Source organism: Hyperoodon ampullatus (assembly GCF_949752795.1).
Source record: "Hyperoodon ampullatus genome assembly, chromosome: 1".
NCBI classification, from domain to species: Eukaryota; Metazoa; Chordata; class Mammalia; order Artiodactyla; family Ziphiidae; genus Hyperoodon; species Hyperoodon ampullatus.
In genome coordinates this window covers 119960640-119978594 of record NC_136914.1, presented here as the reverse complement: position 1 = coordinate 119978594, position 17955 = coordinate 119960640, and the positions used below count along the sequence as shown (strand labels likewise).

General features: G+C 40.8%; 1 protein-coding gene across 1 annotated transcript in view; it reads left to right on the top strand.

Annotated features, from left to right (window-relative positions):
- Window positions 1–14105, top strand: part of MAP3K21 (mitogen-activated protein kinase kinase kinase 21) — a gene marked incomplete at its 5' end in the record, with an annotated part of 48433 nt that extends 34328 nt beyond the window's left edge. Inside the window, 5 exons of the mRNA XM_079724700.1 lie at window positions 5757–5879; window positions 7701–7851; window positions 8212–8309; window positions 11145–11930; window positions 13419–14105. Coding sequence (XP_079580826.1) covers window positions 5757–5879; window positions 7701–7851; window positions 8212–8309; window positions 11145–11930; window positions 13419–13846 — 1586 coding nt within the window. The 3' untranslated portion in view covers window positions 13847–14105. The remainder of the gene's footprint in view (window positions 1–5756; window positions 5880–7700; window positions 7852–8211; window positions 8310–11144; window positions 11931–13418) is intronic.
- Window positions 14106–17955: the final 3850 nt, after the last annotated feature.

Genomic DNA, 17955 nt, shown 5'->3' with positions numbered 1-17955 from the left:
TAATATTTATTGATTTCCTTGTAAAGCTTTGAATGGGGGAGCTAATTAGAAACTGATGGAAAATAAACTTGGGGGAAACAATGAAATCATTCCAGTGATTCTTTAATCTTCATGGGAGAGTGATTAAATAAAATATCTCAGGATTCCCGAGGTTCTTCTTCTCAAATGTTGCTTGGCTAATACCTTGCATTTATTCAGCACAAATTGAATATATTTTACTATTTTTGCTAGATTTATATTATTCCTGGATTTTACTATTTGCCTTTTCTATTTCTGAGAATAGAGGGGTCCTTTTAGTTACACATTACTTTACCTTGTGCCACTTAAGAAAAGATTCTAGTTAAAACATAACCCATAAAAGCTACTAATCCTGATCCATTTTGAAGGAAAGAAATGTAGCTTCTATAATTTAGGATGGCATTTACCTCTTCTGCCCACAAGATGGTGCTACATTGTTGTGACACTGGTACCGTTAGGGAAACTAGTTTTCTCATTCGAATCCCCCAGCTCTACACTCCCCTCTCCACACACACACACACACACACATACACACCCACGGGTTACTTGCCCAACATCCCAAAGTAGGACACACATCCAAAAATCCAAACAAAAGAATGATAACTATAAAGATAATTATTTTTCTCCTTCAGGAATCTTGCTCAGTAGAGAAAGCAATTATTTGTACCTTATTAAGTTCATGGGAGTTAGCTGATTCTGATATTATCATCTGTTAGAAAATTCTTTGAGGTACCAGATTTTAGTACTATTTAATGGTACATTTTTAAGGAAGAAACGGCTGATAGGTGATAGATTGAAGGGTGGTGATACTTTCCTTTCAGCATGCCAAATTACTTGAACCCCTTTTGCAGGGTTTTCTCCATGTGTAACTAGCTTAAAGAATTTCTCAGAAACATATTTGAGACTCCTACAAACTGGTTCTTAATATTTATGCCTGTGGATCTTTCAAAAATTTGATATTAAATGTGAATAATTATCTAATTATTTTAATTTTGTTCTTCAGAATCACTGATGGTAGCTTTGAATCTTATAGCTATTTATAGCTATGGTGACTTACTGCCAGAAAACTCAAATGTAATTATTCCTGCTGGCAATCCTGCATAGCTAGTGAATAAGGAAGATAAATGCTTATAAAATGAGACAGCATAATCTAAGAGTTTGTAAATTATATTTTGTGCATTCTTGGAATTTGTAGAACGAAAAAGAACGATCATGGCAGATATTTTTATATTGTTACCACTTTGTATCACTCCTGCTGTATTATGTTTATTCTGAACCAAAGTTGTGTTTTTAGAACATATAAAACAGGTCAAAGAGGTTTTGAAGCTTTCAGAAGTCGGCGTGTCTCTAAAGCCGTGCTATTCTCACTTCAGCCATTTCAGAAGTGCCAGAGTCCTGCCTGGCATGCATGAGTGTGAGTGAGTGTGTGTACGCCCATAGGGAGAGAAGGCAAAAGCTCCACCAGGACTCTTCAAAGAATACTGCAACTTCTACTGTAAATATGATGATTCCCACTGAGCCGTGTCAGTGTCCTTAATGAAACATAAATATTGCCAGGGGAAATACAAGTACAGGTTTACTCAAAAGCCTGTGGCCTACACGATAACCTGCCATGAGCAGATACCTTGAGAACACATCTAGCAAGCAGTCCAGAGAAAAGCTGGACATTGGCCAGGGCCCCTTAACAGTTCAGCCCAAGTTTTCCTAAATGTGTAACTAGGACAGAATCAACCTTTCCCCATTTCATAGGGACAAGGATGTTTATCATTAAGAATATTTTATTTATGTTTAAAGCACAGAGCACCTTTTTTCCCCTGAGTGAAAGTATTTAGATTTTTTCAGAAGACCAGAAACAGTCCAAATCTTAGGGATTGTTGAAGTCCAGTCTTGTGCCTTTGTAACTCGCCCTTGGCCTTAAAACCTTCCATGCTGTTTCCCTGACCTGTGCCTGGCATCTCTTCTCCCATCATTTGTTCCCCATGGTTTGCCATTCAGATGCCGTGGCCTGATTCTGTGTTCCAGTGCTGAGGCCTGCAAGAGCAGCCTGCCTTCTGCTCTGGGCTGGAGGTCCATCCATAGCGTGTGGACAAACCACAGGGCTAGTTGAACCTTTATAACGCACTTTAGTCTAAATTGTTTCATATCTTTGGATAAGAATATCTTTTCCTACCTACTTCCCCTCCCCCCAGTTCAGTTAGTCATCTGCCCTGATGAACTGCTTTCTTGCATCCATTCTTTCCCTTCCTTAACTGCTCTGCCCAGTCAAGTCTTTCTTGCTCACATAGATGGTAGATAGACAAAGCCTCCCATCTGGCACGTCATTTCCATTCGCTTTGTCTTCACAACATGATCTCTGCCCCTGTGTTACTTGTAATCTTTTTTTTTAATTGGAGTATAGCTGCTTTACAATGTTGTGTTAGTTTCTACTGTACAGCAAAGTGAATCAGCTATACGTATACATATATCCCCTCTTTTTTGGATTTCCTTCCATTTAGGTCACCGCAGAGCATTGAATAGAGTTCCCTGTGCTATACAGTAGGTTCTCATTAGTTATCTATTTTATACATAGTGTCAATAGTGTATATATTGTCACTCCCCATCTCTCAATTCATCCCACCCCTCCCCCCTTGGTATCCATACATTTGTTTTCTATGTCTGTGTCTCTATTTCTGCTTTTCAAGTAGGATCACCTATACCATTTTTTTAGATTCCACATATATGGGCATATACCCAGAGAAAACCGTAATTCAAAAAGACACATGCACCCCAATGTTCACAGCACTATTTACAGTAGCCAGGACATGGAAACAACCTAAGCGTCTCTCAACGGAGGAATGGATAAAGAAGATGTGGCACAGATATATACAATGGAATATTACTCAGCCATAAAAAGGAACAAAATTGGGTCATTTGCAGAGATTTGTAGAGATGTGGATGGACCTAGAGTCTGTCATACAGAGTGAAGTAAGTCAGAAAGAGAAAAACAAATACCGTGTACTAACGCATATATGTTACTTTTAATCTTAAACAGAGAAGACATTGATTTAGCAAAGATTTGCTACGCACCTTTCCTGTGCACATTTGGGGGTGGTCACAGTGATGGCAGCTGACTCCTTCCCCCCAACATAGAGAGCTTACATTGTATTGGGGGCAGCCTTAAGCTAATAATTAAACAAATGCTTATTTTTTTGCTATAATTATTAACTACTGTGAAGGAAAAGTCATATGACAGTGATTAGTAGAGAGATGTCTCCTGGTCTACGGAGATCACAGACAGCTTCCTCACAAAGAAACATTTAAATGGAGACTCGAAGTAGGAATTTACCAAATACGAGGGGAACAGGCAGGGAACACCTGCGAAGAAACTTGGGTTTCTTCCAGGAATTGAAAAAAGACCAGTGTGGCTTGACTCTGCCCCCTGGGCCAAATCCAGCCTCCCGCCTGTTTTGTATAGCTCACAAGCTAAGAACATTTAAATACTAGAAAAAACAATTTTCTGACACATGAACATTGCAGGAAAGGTAAACTGCAGCGTCCATAATAGAGTCACATTAAAACACACGCATTTATGTGTTTGTGGGAGTGCTTTCTCACTCCATCAGACCATATGGCTCATAGAAACTAAAATATTTACTGTGTGGCACTGCTTAGGAAAAGTTTGCTGAGCCCTGGTGTAGACCACGGCGAGTGATGGGAAAGCAGGGCACAGTGAGGCTAGGGTGACACACGGAGCCTGATTTGCAGGGGACTGGAGAGGATGTTAGGATTTTGACCTGTAACTTTAAGAATGATGAAAAGCCTTTGAGGAATTTTAATCAGGGGAATGATAGTCAGCCATGCATTTTAAAAAAGACATCTGCCTGCTGTGAGGTAGACCAGAGGGGCCAAACAGAGATGCTGAAAGATCGATCAAGGGATTGTAGCAGCCTCGGCATGAAATGATGGTGGCAGCGGAAATGGAGAGAACAGAAAGCATCACTAATGTGCGTTGAGCATTTATTATGTCCTGAGCCCTATACTTAAGTATTTTCTGTATTTATTTGTATTTAATTTTTCCTAACTGTCCTATGAAATAGGAATAATTATGTTTTCCATTTTGTCAGTGAAGGTGCTGTGACTTAAAAGAGATTGTTACTTTCCCAAAATTCATATGGCTAGAAAGTGATAAGCTGGGATTCATTCACATCTGGAGTTTGCTGATTCCAGAACCTAGAATATAAATTTCTCAACTATAACTCTAAGAAGAATACATAACAGAGTTTTACAAGATATTTTGTGTTTGACTGGATATGGAGGGTCAGGGAGAACACAATATCAAGAAAAGTTTCAAATTTCTAGCAGGAGTAATTGGATAGATGTCTTGCCTACCAAATTCGAACTCCTCATTTCAAATACCAGGTGGTTCTTTAAAGTTCTTTAATTTTCAAACAGGCAAATTATAGCTGTCTTGCATATGTGAAATGAACATGTGTCAATGATTTTATTCAACTTATTAATTAATGAGGGAACCAGTTAAAATTGGTTCACATGAGAATTTGAGGACCTAAGTGTTTATGGTCAATTTAGTAAAGAAATGTTAGGATTAGATTGCTAGGCTAAATACAAACCCAATATGGCAGTAAATCATAACCTTTGGGATTTTCTTCTACACCAGACAGCAGCCATTTGCATCATCACCAGGCAAAATCTACCAGTTAACCTCTGCTCCTACTGAGTTGTAAAAATAGCCCAGTCAATAGAAAATCAGTCAGAGGTTAAGGTCAGCACTGCACTGAAAGAACAGCCAGTAATTTCTTTTACCTGCTTCTAAGTTTCTGATCATTTTTCTGGCAGTTTACAGAGTTTTCCCAGACACCCTCCTCTTTCCTCTGGTAATATGACCTTTCTTCCGTATATTCCCATAGTTCTTGGCATATCTCTGGCATGACAGCTACCCTATATTACAGTTAGGTAATAGTAACCATCATTTGTACGTACGTTGACCACAAAACGCTTTCCACTGCAGGCAAGGGGGAGTTTCTCTTGACCCTGGCTGGGTCTGAAAATTAAACCGACACAAGCCAGATCCACAGGGGAAGAGCATAAAAATGTACTTAATGTAAGTTTCTGTGACATGGGAGCCTGCATCAGGAAAGGAAGACCCAAAGAAACAGACCTGAATGTTGAGGAAGGTTGATGAAGAGTGGATGGTCATGTGGAAATGTGACAGGCTAAGTAGTAAACATTGGGGTAGCATGTCCGGAGCCCCGCCTAACGTCCGCTTTCCGTTCTGATCACCACGGCAGCCCTGGGAGGTGTCTGCTGTTCTAGCCAACAACCGCAGGGACCAGCGCCGAGAGGCTCCTGACTAGTTTGGGGTCTGTAGTCTGTTAGTGACAGAACTAGGACTCATGTAAACCCAGGGTGTCTCCCACCTCGATTTTGTTTTCAACTCTATCAGACTGAATGAAGGTAACTCTTTGTCCCCGGAAGACCGTGAGTTCTGCAATACGCAGTAATAGTTTATTTCCTTGTGAGCATGTATCTCTCACCGTGCGTCATGACTCTGAGTCATTGTTTACAGACATGAACCCTGAATGGAAGATAAGTAAGAAACTAGGAACAGACTCTGAGATACACCATATTCTTACTGTCTGGCAGTTCCTGCTTTTATTGCCATGTGCGAAAGCTGGGGCTACGGGAATAACCTAAAACCATGGACTCTCAGTTCTCATTTTTTTTTTTCCCATATCTGACAGATTTCCAGCACAAAATAACTGTGCAGGCCTCCCCCAACTTGGACAAACGGAGGAGCCTGAATAGCAGCAGCTTCAGTACACCGAGCAGCCCCACGGTGATCCCCCGACTCCGGGCAATACAGCGTGAGCTTTCTTCCCCACGTGGTGCTTCTGGGCGGCTTTCTGTCACTAACTGACTTGGATCCAACTTAAGCAGACATCCATAGCCGGTTCTAACCCTGTGATATTTAGGAGGTGTCAGAACTATTTGGAAAGCAAGATCTGGTCTTACCTTTCTTATTCTCATTTTCTTGTTCTCACAATAAATGATGTTTAGATTCCACACAATCGGTGATGTGACCAGGCCACAGAGTAGAAAGTGAAATAGTATCGTGAGCCATTTTGTTAAATGCCTGCCTGCAACATTTGCATGACCTAGTTATATCAGTAGCCTCCTTATGGATATGTTGAAAGCTGAAATCAGGAATTCAAGGTTACTTCCATTCGTTTCATTGTTGTGTAAGGAAAAAAATATATTTTTTTGTTTGTTTGTTTGTTTTTGCGGTACGCAGGCCTCTCACTGTTGTGGCCTCTCCCGTTGCGGAGCACAGGCTCCGGACACGCAGTCTCAGTGGCCATGGCTCACGGGCCCAGCCACTCTGCGGCATGTGGGATCTTCCCGGACCGGTGCACGAACCCATGTCCCCTGCATCGGCAGGCGGACTCTCAACCACTGCGCCACCAGGGAAGCCCTCGAATTTTGAATTTTGATCTTTTCCTGGGCAGTGATACTGGGTACCATCCTCTCTCGTGATGCTGGGCAGTGCGCCATCACAAGGGTGAACAACCCATACACTCAAAACCACTCTGTACCCACATAAGCACTCTGTTTTTCACTTTCAGTACAGCATTCAGTAAGTCACATGAGACATTTGACTTTATTATAAAATAGGCTTTGCATTAGATGATTTTGCCCAACTGTAGACTAGTGTAAGTGTTCTGAGCACATTCAAGGTGGGCAGGGCTAAGCCATGATGTTTCGTAGGTGAGGTGTATCAAACACGTTTTCACCTTATATTTTTAACTTAGGATGGGTTATTGGATGTAACCCCATCATAAGTCGGGGAAGATCTGTTCTTCAAAATACCACTTAGTATTTTGGTTTTAGAGTGTTCAGCCTGGTGGAAAAAATAAATACACTAATTCATCTGGCATCCTCACACTGTGAGAGTTTCAATTAGACCCAAAGCGGATATTTTTACCCCCTGTGTAGATATGTCATAATGTTTTCAGAACCTCTGGTGTGTGACGGGGTTGTTTTCTAAGTGTGTAGTAATAACAGCCACTCTCCCAGTGATTCCCAAGCCAACTGTCAGTGCACAGAGAGGCTGGGGGGTGGCATGTACGTGTGTCAGCAACATGTGGGTGTTAGACGTGAGTGTAAACCGCCCGAGAGGGGATGAAATATGGCAAGATGTGGGGAAACTTACGTACGTTCAGATTTTTAAAGGTAATTGAAGCCAAACAGTTGTGATGACTAATGAAAAACTGGCTTAAATTACAATTTTACAATATACCTTTGTTCCTTAGGTTCAAAACTTTGAGTTGGTTACAAAATTAAGTACTAAGTTTGTTTTCAGTTAACTGTTTAATTTGACCTTTTTTCCCCAAAATAAAATGAAATCCTAACTGTTGCATAATGTTAAATACATAGATAAATAAATAATCAACTCTTTATGGCTAATTTACCTCAAATTTGTATCTTTTAATTTAGTTCACTTTTCTTGCTGTTATGATTAGAGATAGAACTTTGCCAGCGGTAGGGTGAAAGAAATAATTTCTTCATTGTTTTCATGCTTCTCAATTGTTTACATGTTTTGACTAAGATAGTTTTACAACTGATTTGATTCATTTTAACTTAACAATTTTTTAATTGGTTAATGAGTGATGATGCTCTCTGTTTAGTGACCTCAGATGAAAGCAATAAAACTTGGGGCAGGAACACGGTCTGTCGACAAGAAGAATTTGAAGATGTAAAAAGGAATTTCAAGAAAAAGGGTTGTACCTGGGGTCCAAATTCCATTCAAATGAAAGAAAGAACTGACTGCAAAGAAAGGTACTTGTGTGACATCTGGTGGCATCCCAGTGTGTACTGTGATAAATAGCAGTGCCTTTTAAATATTGCACTGGCCAGACCTAACTTTTAAAAAGCAATTAGAGTAATACAGAGATACCTGAATATAATTTAATTTCTAGAATGGGTTTATCCTACTAAATCAACTATTATTTAGTTAATCAATTAAAAAGATTCTCTCTCTCATGTTAAGGTTTTATCTGTACTTTCTTAGCTCTTCAAAACATAGAGGCCAATATGTTCTCTTTACTACCTAAAAATATTGTTAGCGTGTATCCACCAAAACCTAATTTGTGTGTCATATGGTTCTATTGTATCAAAATAAACATTTTTCTCTTGTAGAATAAGACCTCTCTCAGATGGCAACAGTCCTTGGTCAACCATCTTAATAAAAAATCAGAAAACCGTGCCACTGGCTTCATTATTTGTGGACCAGTCAGGTAAATGTGCTTCAGGAAATAGAATTTGTTTGAGTTAGACTGAGCCTCTGAGAGTTCTAGAAGTGACGTGGGAAGGGTTAGCAGAATCACATGTACTGAGTAGTAGCAGTGGCTACACTAAGCTCAAAAGTTATCTTCTGTCCTGTCAGTCTTCGTGGCGGAAAGTAATTAGGCTCACATTGTTTATTAGGAATTTGTAACTCTTAACCTTCACCAGAAAAATTAGTATAATTTATTATATAGAACCAAATTACTGTAGTATAGGAAATAGTAAATATGAAAATGTAGGCTCCCTGAAATTCTGCTGAGATTATATTCCCACCCCACGACCTGATGAAATATTGTCAAGCGGGTTAGTTGTGGAAAACTACTGCTGGAGAGTATTACACTGGAATCTCTAGTTTAAATGAATCATCATTGCTTTCAGTGTTCAGTATTCCTATTCAATATTCAGATATTAAAAGGTTGAAGAGATTTGGAAGTTGCTGGAAATTTTCAATGATGGGTAACTCTGAAAAAAAGCAAATTGGTCTTTATCCTTGACAATTTAAGACAGCCCTTTGGTACTGTGGTCAAATTAGAGATGTTTTAGCAAAACATGGTATAAACTTCTTGAATTTATGATCAGTGCTATGCTCAGTTTTACAAGCACCTTATCACCTACTGCCCATGTTTAGTTTTCTTCTTCTGTGTTCATCACAAGTGTGTGGTTTCAGCATAAATATCTCCATAAATACTTCCAGGTAAACACAAGGCAGGTGCTGTGTAATCCCTCGGTAGATGCTTTCTGATGTCAGATTCATTACTGTATTCTGACTCTTTCTCGCCTGTAAAGGCAAGAGGGTCTCTCATTATACACTACGATTCATCATCAGGTGGCGTTTGAGGACTAATGAAGAACAATTAATAGTAATAAAACCGTTAATTCTATAGTACAAGTTTCATTATTTGTGACTGTTGAAAAAAAGTCTTCTTGCTTTTTTTCCCTGAGTTTTTTTTATTCTTTCTTAGAATATTTTGATCCTATGAATAACTCCTCCACAGGACAGTTGGAGGAAATAAAAGGATGTATTTGGCTGACTCAGCTGGGTCTCCATTAAGTTAACCCTGTAGTTCATTAGAAGGATCCCTGAGCAAAAGGTTTACACAGTCTGTCCTGCCTGAAGGTCCCCCTCCCACCTTCCATCTGTGGGGCCTCATCCTTCTAAGTGTTTCTGTCTCAGCCCAAGCATTTCCTGAAAACCTCCCCTGACCACCTTAGCTGCAGTGGTGTCTCACCCCATCCCTGTATCTCAGTACCCAGTTTTACTTATGCATCGCTCTTCCCTGAAATCCTTCTTGGACTGCATGGACACCCGTAATGTGTGTGTTCTTTGTCACCCCAAATTAGAATGTCAACTCCTCGAAGGCAAAGATTTTATCTGGTTTGTTCACCACTCTACTCCCAGGGCCTGGTGCATAGCAAGTCTTCAGTATCTCCTGAATGCCTAAGTGAATCCTAAAAGGACAGTTTGATCTTATGTAGATATTGATTATATTCACCTTGGTTTGGGGGCTGCGAATGCATGCGGTCAGTCATAGAAAGACTAGGAAAGATTGTGATGGATCCACGTAGATTCATGACACCTCAGGAGGAAAGTGTGGGAAAGGAAGTGCTCAGTATGCTTCGAAACCTATGGCTTTTACTTGTCAACAGCATTTACCCTCGTTTTTAAAAAAATGATGGCTTAATAATTTGTTATTCGTTACATGTACCGTGCATTCAACCCATGAAAGCGCAATTCGTGCCTACTTGATGAAGGCACTATTTGGGGAAGACCCCTCACAAGATGAAACCTGCAGGGATGCTCACAGCCGGCTGTGACCTGAAAGTAGAAAAAGGAGGAAACCGAACGACACCAGAGAGGCTTCAGCGGAAGCCAAGATCACATGTGGGAAGAAGGGCAGTGTCAGGCCATCTTAGGGCCAGGCAGGATTTTGAGATAAAATTGTCTGAGGGAAATGGGACAGTGGGAGGAGGACACAGGGAGAAAGATAGCAGAGGAAGATACTGGGCTTGAAGGGAGAAAAGCTGGGAAGAGCACGGGCTTGTTGGGAGAAAAGCTGGCATCCGGCTGGTCTAGCGAACCAAGCACATTTTAGGTGCAGTGGACACAAGGCTGAAGAAATCATGGGTGGCTCTGTCGGGGATGCTCTGGACACCAGATGAGGGAGTTCGTCGTTTCAGTCGTTCATGGTTAAGCCCTAAGTGATAAGAATTATAGCTTCCTCTCCAGTAGCAGAATATGTTACCCTTTGGGTCTCTGACCTCTGGAGAATCTTCTCCTGATGCGGGGCTCCTACACTTTAATGGCAGCTTGTTGAAACAGGCTGCTGGGCACCACCATAGTCTGAAGTGTGCCAAGAATTCACTGCTCTACGCAGGCTGGTTCCTGTAGCAACGGGGCGTGGCCCAGTTACCTAGGTCACGCACAAGGGCACCTTTTGTCTGACGTGTCCTCCTGCTGCTGTCTGTGCATGTGCATTTCTGTATCTTGATGACTTTGTTTCTATAGAAGTTTCTGTTTTCTATGCCAGTGAAGATCCACTTCCTGAAGGACAGGAAACAGCAGAGGACTTGCTCACCTGTTCCTATGCAGGGAGCTGAGTCATTGCACCCTGGACGCCCCTTCCTTAGGGTCCTCCTAGACGAACCATTTGCTGAACTGCAAAGGACTCCATGTATTTTGATTTAGAATATGTATTTATTAGATTTCAGCCTTGTTTTACAGTATAGCTTGCATGGTTTTTACAGTAAAATGGTACTAGCCTGTGTGTATTTATACTTCTGTGTAGGTGCATGTGAAGAGCCACAACTTGCCCCAGACGGATTGGAACACAGAAAACCAAAGCAGATAAAATCACCGAGTCAAGCATACATTGATCTACCTCTTTGGAAAGATGGCCAGAGAGAGAATCTGGTGGAACCCGAAAGCTGGGAGGAGAGAACCCCAGTGAGCCCTGCCACCAACATTCCTCAGGGGACCCCTCCGAACAGTCTGAGCAGATCCCCCCAGAGGAAGAAGACGGAGTCTGCTCTGTATGGCTGCACCGTGCTGCTGGCGTCGGTGGCTCTAGGCCTGGACATCAGAGAGCTCGCGAAAGCACAGGCTGCTGAAGACCCATTGCCCAAGGAAGAAAGGAAGAAACGTGAGGGCATCTTTCAGCGGGTGCCTAAGTCCCGAAGCAGTGCCAACTCCGCCACTAGGCTGCCAGCCGCAGGCGAGGGGGCCAGCAGCCCATCCCCACTCCCTCCGTCCAGCGCCGCGAACCTCCTGTCCATGCCTTCTCTCTCCACCAAGTGCCTGCTGCAGACTGACGGTGAAGATTCCTTCGAGAGCAGCACACACGTCCCTTGTGACCCCAAGGTGCCCATTCCAGATCCTTGCTCTGCCTTTGGAAGGAGGGATCAGGAGCCAACCCCCGTGCCAGGACTGGAGACCCATCGTGGTGTGTGGGGAAACCTGTCTCCTTCCTTCACAGCTCCAGCACGTGCGGACGCATCTTACGCTGCTTCTTCAAAAGAAAGAGCAGCACATCACCGACGGACTGTGTCTGATGGAAGTGCTTCTCAGCCCCCAGGTAGGCTGCATTCTTGGGTGAAAGTACCAAACACCACTGTAGAGGATAGACTGTAAAATTGTATGGCTCTCTGATTTTATCTTTTCCAAGCGATTACATTTACAAATTTGTTTTCACATAAATCTTTGAATTTTACCCTACTCTTTTGTTTGACTTTATCATTTGGATCCTTGGAAGAGTATAGTTAAATGTCAGTAACTTAAATACATAATAGTGTATTAAAACAGAAAGAGGGGCTTCCCTGGTGGCGCAGTGGTTGAGAGTCCGCCTGCCGATGGAGGGGACGCAGGTTTGTGCCCCAGTCCGGGAAGATCCCACATGCTGCGAAGCGGCTGGACCCGTGAGCCATGGCCGCTGAGCCTGCGCGTCCGGAGCCTGTGTTCCGCAATGGGAGAGGCCACAGCAGTGAGAGCCCTGCATACTGCAAAAAAAAACAAAAACAGAGCACATGGAGAATAACTGCCCCAAGCCCCTCGTGGTAGGAAGGAGAGTCATTTGCCAAAATTTGAACCAAATAATTAGTGGGAGAGTTGGCAGTAAAACTGGTCATTTGACACAGCGTCACCTGGCTTTGCTGCCCAGGTTTATGTTGAGATTGAGTTTAGGGGGGTAAAAGTCAAATGGACAGTAGGTGCTGTGTGGGGAATGACTATTATTCCTTTTGTATATAAAGATAATTACAACTACCTCAGATATAGATCATGAGGATTAAGTGAGATAATGTATATGAAAAATGCTTTTTAGATTGTAAAATGTTATGCTAGGATCAGTTATAAAGTATAGTAAAACTGAAACTGCTTTCATTTGCTTTATCTTTTCGTTTATCTCTTTAAGTGCTATGCCTAGACAAGATTTTTTTTCATATTATTGTTCATTGTCTTTAGATAAATTGGTTTATTGCTTTTATGATGCAATAAAGTATTAGTAATTTATAGTTGCACATGGTGAAATCCTAGCACAAGAATCCCATAAAAAAACATTCTTTTTTTCTTAGTTTGAAGCCAATGATTATTTGCTACAGTGATAGTAAGTCAGTTCTTCAGAACAAAAAAGAGAGGGTGTAACATGTAAAAACGTATCTGCTTTCTTATTTTCATTAATTTTTTCAAATCATCATCTGAGAGTGAATTCAGTCATATTCACCATCATTTTTAAGTCTTAACTTTAGTCCAGTCTAACCCATTGTGAAATCTATCCTGTTAAACAGCTCTAATGATCATTGTCCTAAGCATATGATGATGACTTAGCTCTTTACAGGTGTCGTTTCCATAGGTTCAAGCAGTCTTTCCAACCTTGTAGTACTTTTCCATAAAAACAAACATTCTATCCTAACAATTTTAAAGGTAAGGTTTGTGTTCAGGTTCTTTTGTGAAAGCTCACTTTAAGATGGTCACCTAAGGGAAGTCATCCTGGTTATTTTCCTTGCTGTCCATTGATTTCGACATCACTGTCTTTCTAATCACACACTGTCTTTGCCTCCTCAACCAGCTGGTGCAGCTCTCATCTCAGCCCCCGGAGCCTCTGAGCTGCCCCCTGAGTGGGTTTGGGGGACGCCCCCCTCGCCGCCTGGACCTCATAGTGACCTGCCAAGTGAGGTCCTGCCCGAAAAACAGAGAGCTGTCCATATGGTGCCTCTGCCTTGCCCTCCCCACCTAAGAAGCCAGGTAGGTGCCCCGAAGGCCTTCCCGCAGAGAACAGAGTCTCAGCACGCACAGGCCTGCCCTGTGGTGGGCGGTCCAGGACCAGCCCCTGACTGTCCCCTCGGTGCCAAGGAGAGAACTAAGCCCCACGTGCCTTCCTTACTGGATGCTGACGTGGAAGGCCAGAGCAGGGACTGCACGGTGCCTCTGTGCAGGCTGAGGAGCAGAATGAGCCAACCATCCCTGTACGAACTGGAGAAAGAATTTCTGTCTTAAGTGCCTTATATTGTTCAAGCATTTCTTTTTTTTTTTTTTTTAAGGTGAACAAATGAAAACAGTATGTCTACCTTTGAATTGTTTTATGCTGCTGTGTTTTCAAAGCTGTGGCCATGTTACTAAAATAGCAATGGATGTCTAACTTCTCCAAAAATATATGTGATTGCTGTTGCCTGACTGTATTGTTATTCCACTGGATTCTTACCTAGCAACTTGAAATACTACACACGTGTAAAACCAATGTGCAGCAATGTAAATCTGTGTTTAAGCACAATTTTAAATGCTTTGTTTGCTCCCATTTATATCCTTGTCTATTAGTTCACACAGAAATTGTAATGGTGCGCCATTTTTGTTTCCTTCCTTCCTGTTTCCTTCCTTTTGTTTTCTATTTTCCTTTACCTTTTTCCCTTTCTTTCCTTTTTTTTTGTTATTTGTGCAACAGGAAGTCAAGAGTAATGTGATGTTAGCAAGTAAAGATGTTTATGTAAAAAAAATTTGATGCCTAGAATAGATTGGAGAATCCTATTTGAACTACCTAAACTCAGCAGTAGGCTTATAATGCATAAGTATGTCCAAATCTCACCTGAAATATGCACTATTTCTCTCTTTGAGAAAATTTTACTGAATGTAACTTGTAAAAGTTTTAATGAATGTAACTTCTAAAAATTTTATCCATTAGAACTCCAAAGTAGATTTTTCAAAAAGCCAGTGATTGACATTTGACTCAGACCGTACTGTATAGAGTTGAGAGGCGCTAACCTGTGTGTTCTCCCTGTAGAAAGGATCTTCCTTCTTCCTTCATCAGTAGCCATTGATTTGGTATCCAGGAGTGTAAAGCAAACCTTTTGTTGTAGAGTTTTTAAAAATTAATCAATGCGTGCATTATGTGCCGAAGAAAATTCATGTCATTTAATATTATTTTTCTCTATTTAAATGCATAATCATCCTAATAATCTCAAATACAGTTAGAAACACTGCAAAGTCAAGAAACAGCAGTACGGTTAGAATTTAAGTTTTTTGTTTTTTTTTTTTTTGCGGTACGCGGGCCTCTCACTGCTGTGGCCTCTCCCATTGCGGAGCACAGGCTCCGGACGCGCAGGCCCAGCAGCCATGGCTCATGGGCCCAGCCGCTCCGCGGCATGTGGGATCCTTACGGACCCAGCCACTCTGCGGCATCTGCGGATCTTCCCGGACCGGGGCACGAACCTGTGTCCCCTGCATCGGCAGGCGGACTCTCAACCACTGCGCCACCAGGGAAGCCCAGAATTTAAGTGTTTTAAAATAGTAGTTATTCACTTAATTGTAGATACATGTTAGATATTTGTTGGGTGGGACAAGCTGATGTGATAGAATGGAGAAATATAAGTTATTTTCAGATGTGGGTTTATAAAATGAATCTTTGGATAGCAGATCAGGTTTGTAAGTGATTTTAAATTATTTTATAGTCACTTTTATAAATCATAGAGTTATGATACAAATAAACTACTGAGTTATTAAGCTACTGAAATGGCTATCCAGGAGCTTGGTAAACTTGCCTGGGTTCTTTTGTTAAATCTATTATGCTTCTCTCCCTAGAATATGGTTATTCAGATGACACACAGTAAGCATTTAAAATTTTCCCTACAGTGAAAAACTTTAATTGCAAACATTACTTGATATTTCATTTAAAATTTTACCTTGGTTAAGGTTTACTGATTAACTGGAAGGTCAGTGATTTAATCAGCTGTGATAAAGTATCTACCTATAGTAGAAAAAAAAAGAGGAAAATTATATTATTTGGCCATTTTAGAACCTCTCAGTCGTCTAACAAGTGTGCCACTGCCAATGATGAACAGGGCATGAAAGGATTATTTTAATATAAGCGCATTTTGCCTTAAGGAAATTCTTGAAGCACAATCTCAGGTCCTTAATTACATTTTGTGGTGTTATGGTCCATTCTATGATTTGGCTTCACTTTTGGGTGGTTGTTGAATTACATAACAGAGATTTGGTTTCCTCAAAATTGTATCACATTTGAAACTGTGGTTGGCTACTTCATACTCAGTCATATGAGGGCATGTAACTTCCAGCTAAAAGTAAACGAAATACATGCCTACGGTAATACATGAAACACGAAATATAGAAACTGTGTTTTCAGTTTTGCTTCTACCAAAACATCGTGTGTGTGTGTGTGTGTGTGTGTGTGTGTGTGTGTGTGTGTGTGTGGCACTTTGTGTGAGGGTAGGGGAGTGATGGGTGTCCATCTGTGTGGTCCCTCTACTCTGTTTCTGTTTAGCTTTATTTTAGTCAACTCTACATTATGATGAATTTAGAAATGAAGTTACATTAAAAAGATAATTGTCATATAAGGACTCGATCTCACGTTACTGCAGATAGTTATTTTTTGCTGAGATCTATTGTACATTTGCGATTTTCTATGTGTATAGGTATACTTAGCGTAATCTGGTTATTTATTTTCACATAGACTTAATAGCTCATTGAAAGATAAATTAAGCTGATTACTATTAGTCAACAGTTAAGGTGCTCCCACTGCAGAGATTTGAGGCCTGGGCCTGAAACGCTGTATTATGAAGCTTTGTGACTGAAAAAGATGTTTACATATGTTGTCTATTTTTTTTAATAAAGTTTTTTTTATAGCTTGTCTACTTGCTCAGTGGCTTTGATCTCCTGATGATTGTGGCTGTAGTTTGTAATGGTTCGTTTTGTATTCAATAAGGAAAATATGTTAGTAAAGATTATTAATAAGTCAGGTATTAACCTGCTAAATTCATTAAACTGAAGGATCATGATATGAATCATGGGATTAAATGAAATACTTTATTTAAAATGTTGTTTGGTTTACATGTGCATTGAAACGTTGCATTTCATTGTGAGAATTTTGCAACTCCAGCTTTTCAGAACGCACATTTTGGCAGAGTGAATTACTGTATGAAGTAAATCTCAGTTGATGCTAGAGCACTGTGATTAATGAGACATGTTGATTATTAGCATGTTTAAATCAGAAGAATTTCAAAACCCACCTAACATCTGGTGATTCTTGGTAAGCAATAAAAACTTCGGTGAATTAGAGAAGTAGATGGTAGCATTTCGTGCAGATCCAGGCAACACCCTATAGTATAAGAGGGAGAAAAATTTAATGTCTGTTGTATATCTGCTAAGTGTTAAGGACTCTCCTAGGTGCCCATATAAGGCACTTCCTATAATTCTCTTCAGTGAAGTTTGTGAGGTAGGTAGTAGTATCCCTATTTCATTAGATGTGAAACGGGCACAGAGAAGTTTGATAAAGTTCCAAAGACTCACCACCATTACCTGTTCACACCTGTTGTAACCATACATATAGTATAGAAGATGGAGGCTTCTAGTGGAATCCAAAGCTAAGGTAGTGTTTCACACATCAAAAAGTTCAAAATCCTAGAATGGCTGAGTACTTATTAAAAACAAAGCTAACAGTGGTTAATATGGTGGGATACTTCCTAAGTAATTGTGAAATGAAATAGAAGGTACTAAAACCTGCATATCCAACAGATGAACTCAGAAAAAAGCAGTGTTCTGTTCAGTGGGTTTATAAATATGATGAAATTATTTAAGAACTGCAATATAAATATAAAATAATTGGGCTTAAGCTGTATGTACTCTTCTGAAAAGGTCAACATGCTAAAACACAGTGAAAGATGAGGCTTTTATGAATGAAACAATGTAATAAGTACCACATACAGTGGAGCAAAAACTAGTTGTTCTTGTTGTTTAGCAAGAAATAAGTAAGTTGAATTAAGTAAGTTGAATATGCTGCAGACTCATTAAGTGCCTACTGTGATAGCCACTGGGAAAGACTAAAGGAATTCAGTGATGAGCAAGAGAGACGCCACCTGGGTACTTTGCTGCATGGTTCTTAAGATCTAGTAAGAAGACATTGAGAAGCTAAGCGGGGCCAGCTTCATGGGTTCGGATTGGGCTTCACACTCAGGATGTCCCTGAGCTTGATTTTAATGCCTTGCTAACACTGTCTTGAAATCCTTAAGAAATTTTGGACCGGGACCCCTCATTTTTATTTTGCACTGGGCCCTACAAATTATGTGGCCAAGCCTGAGTACAAGTGAAATGAGGTAATA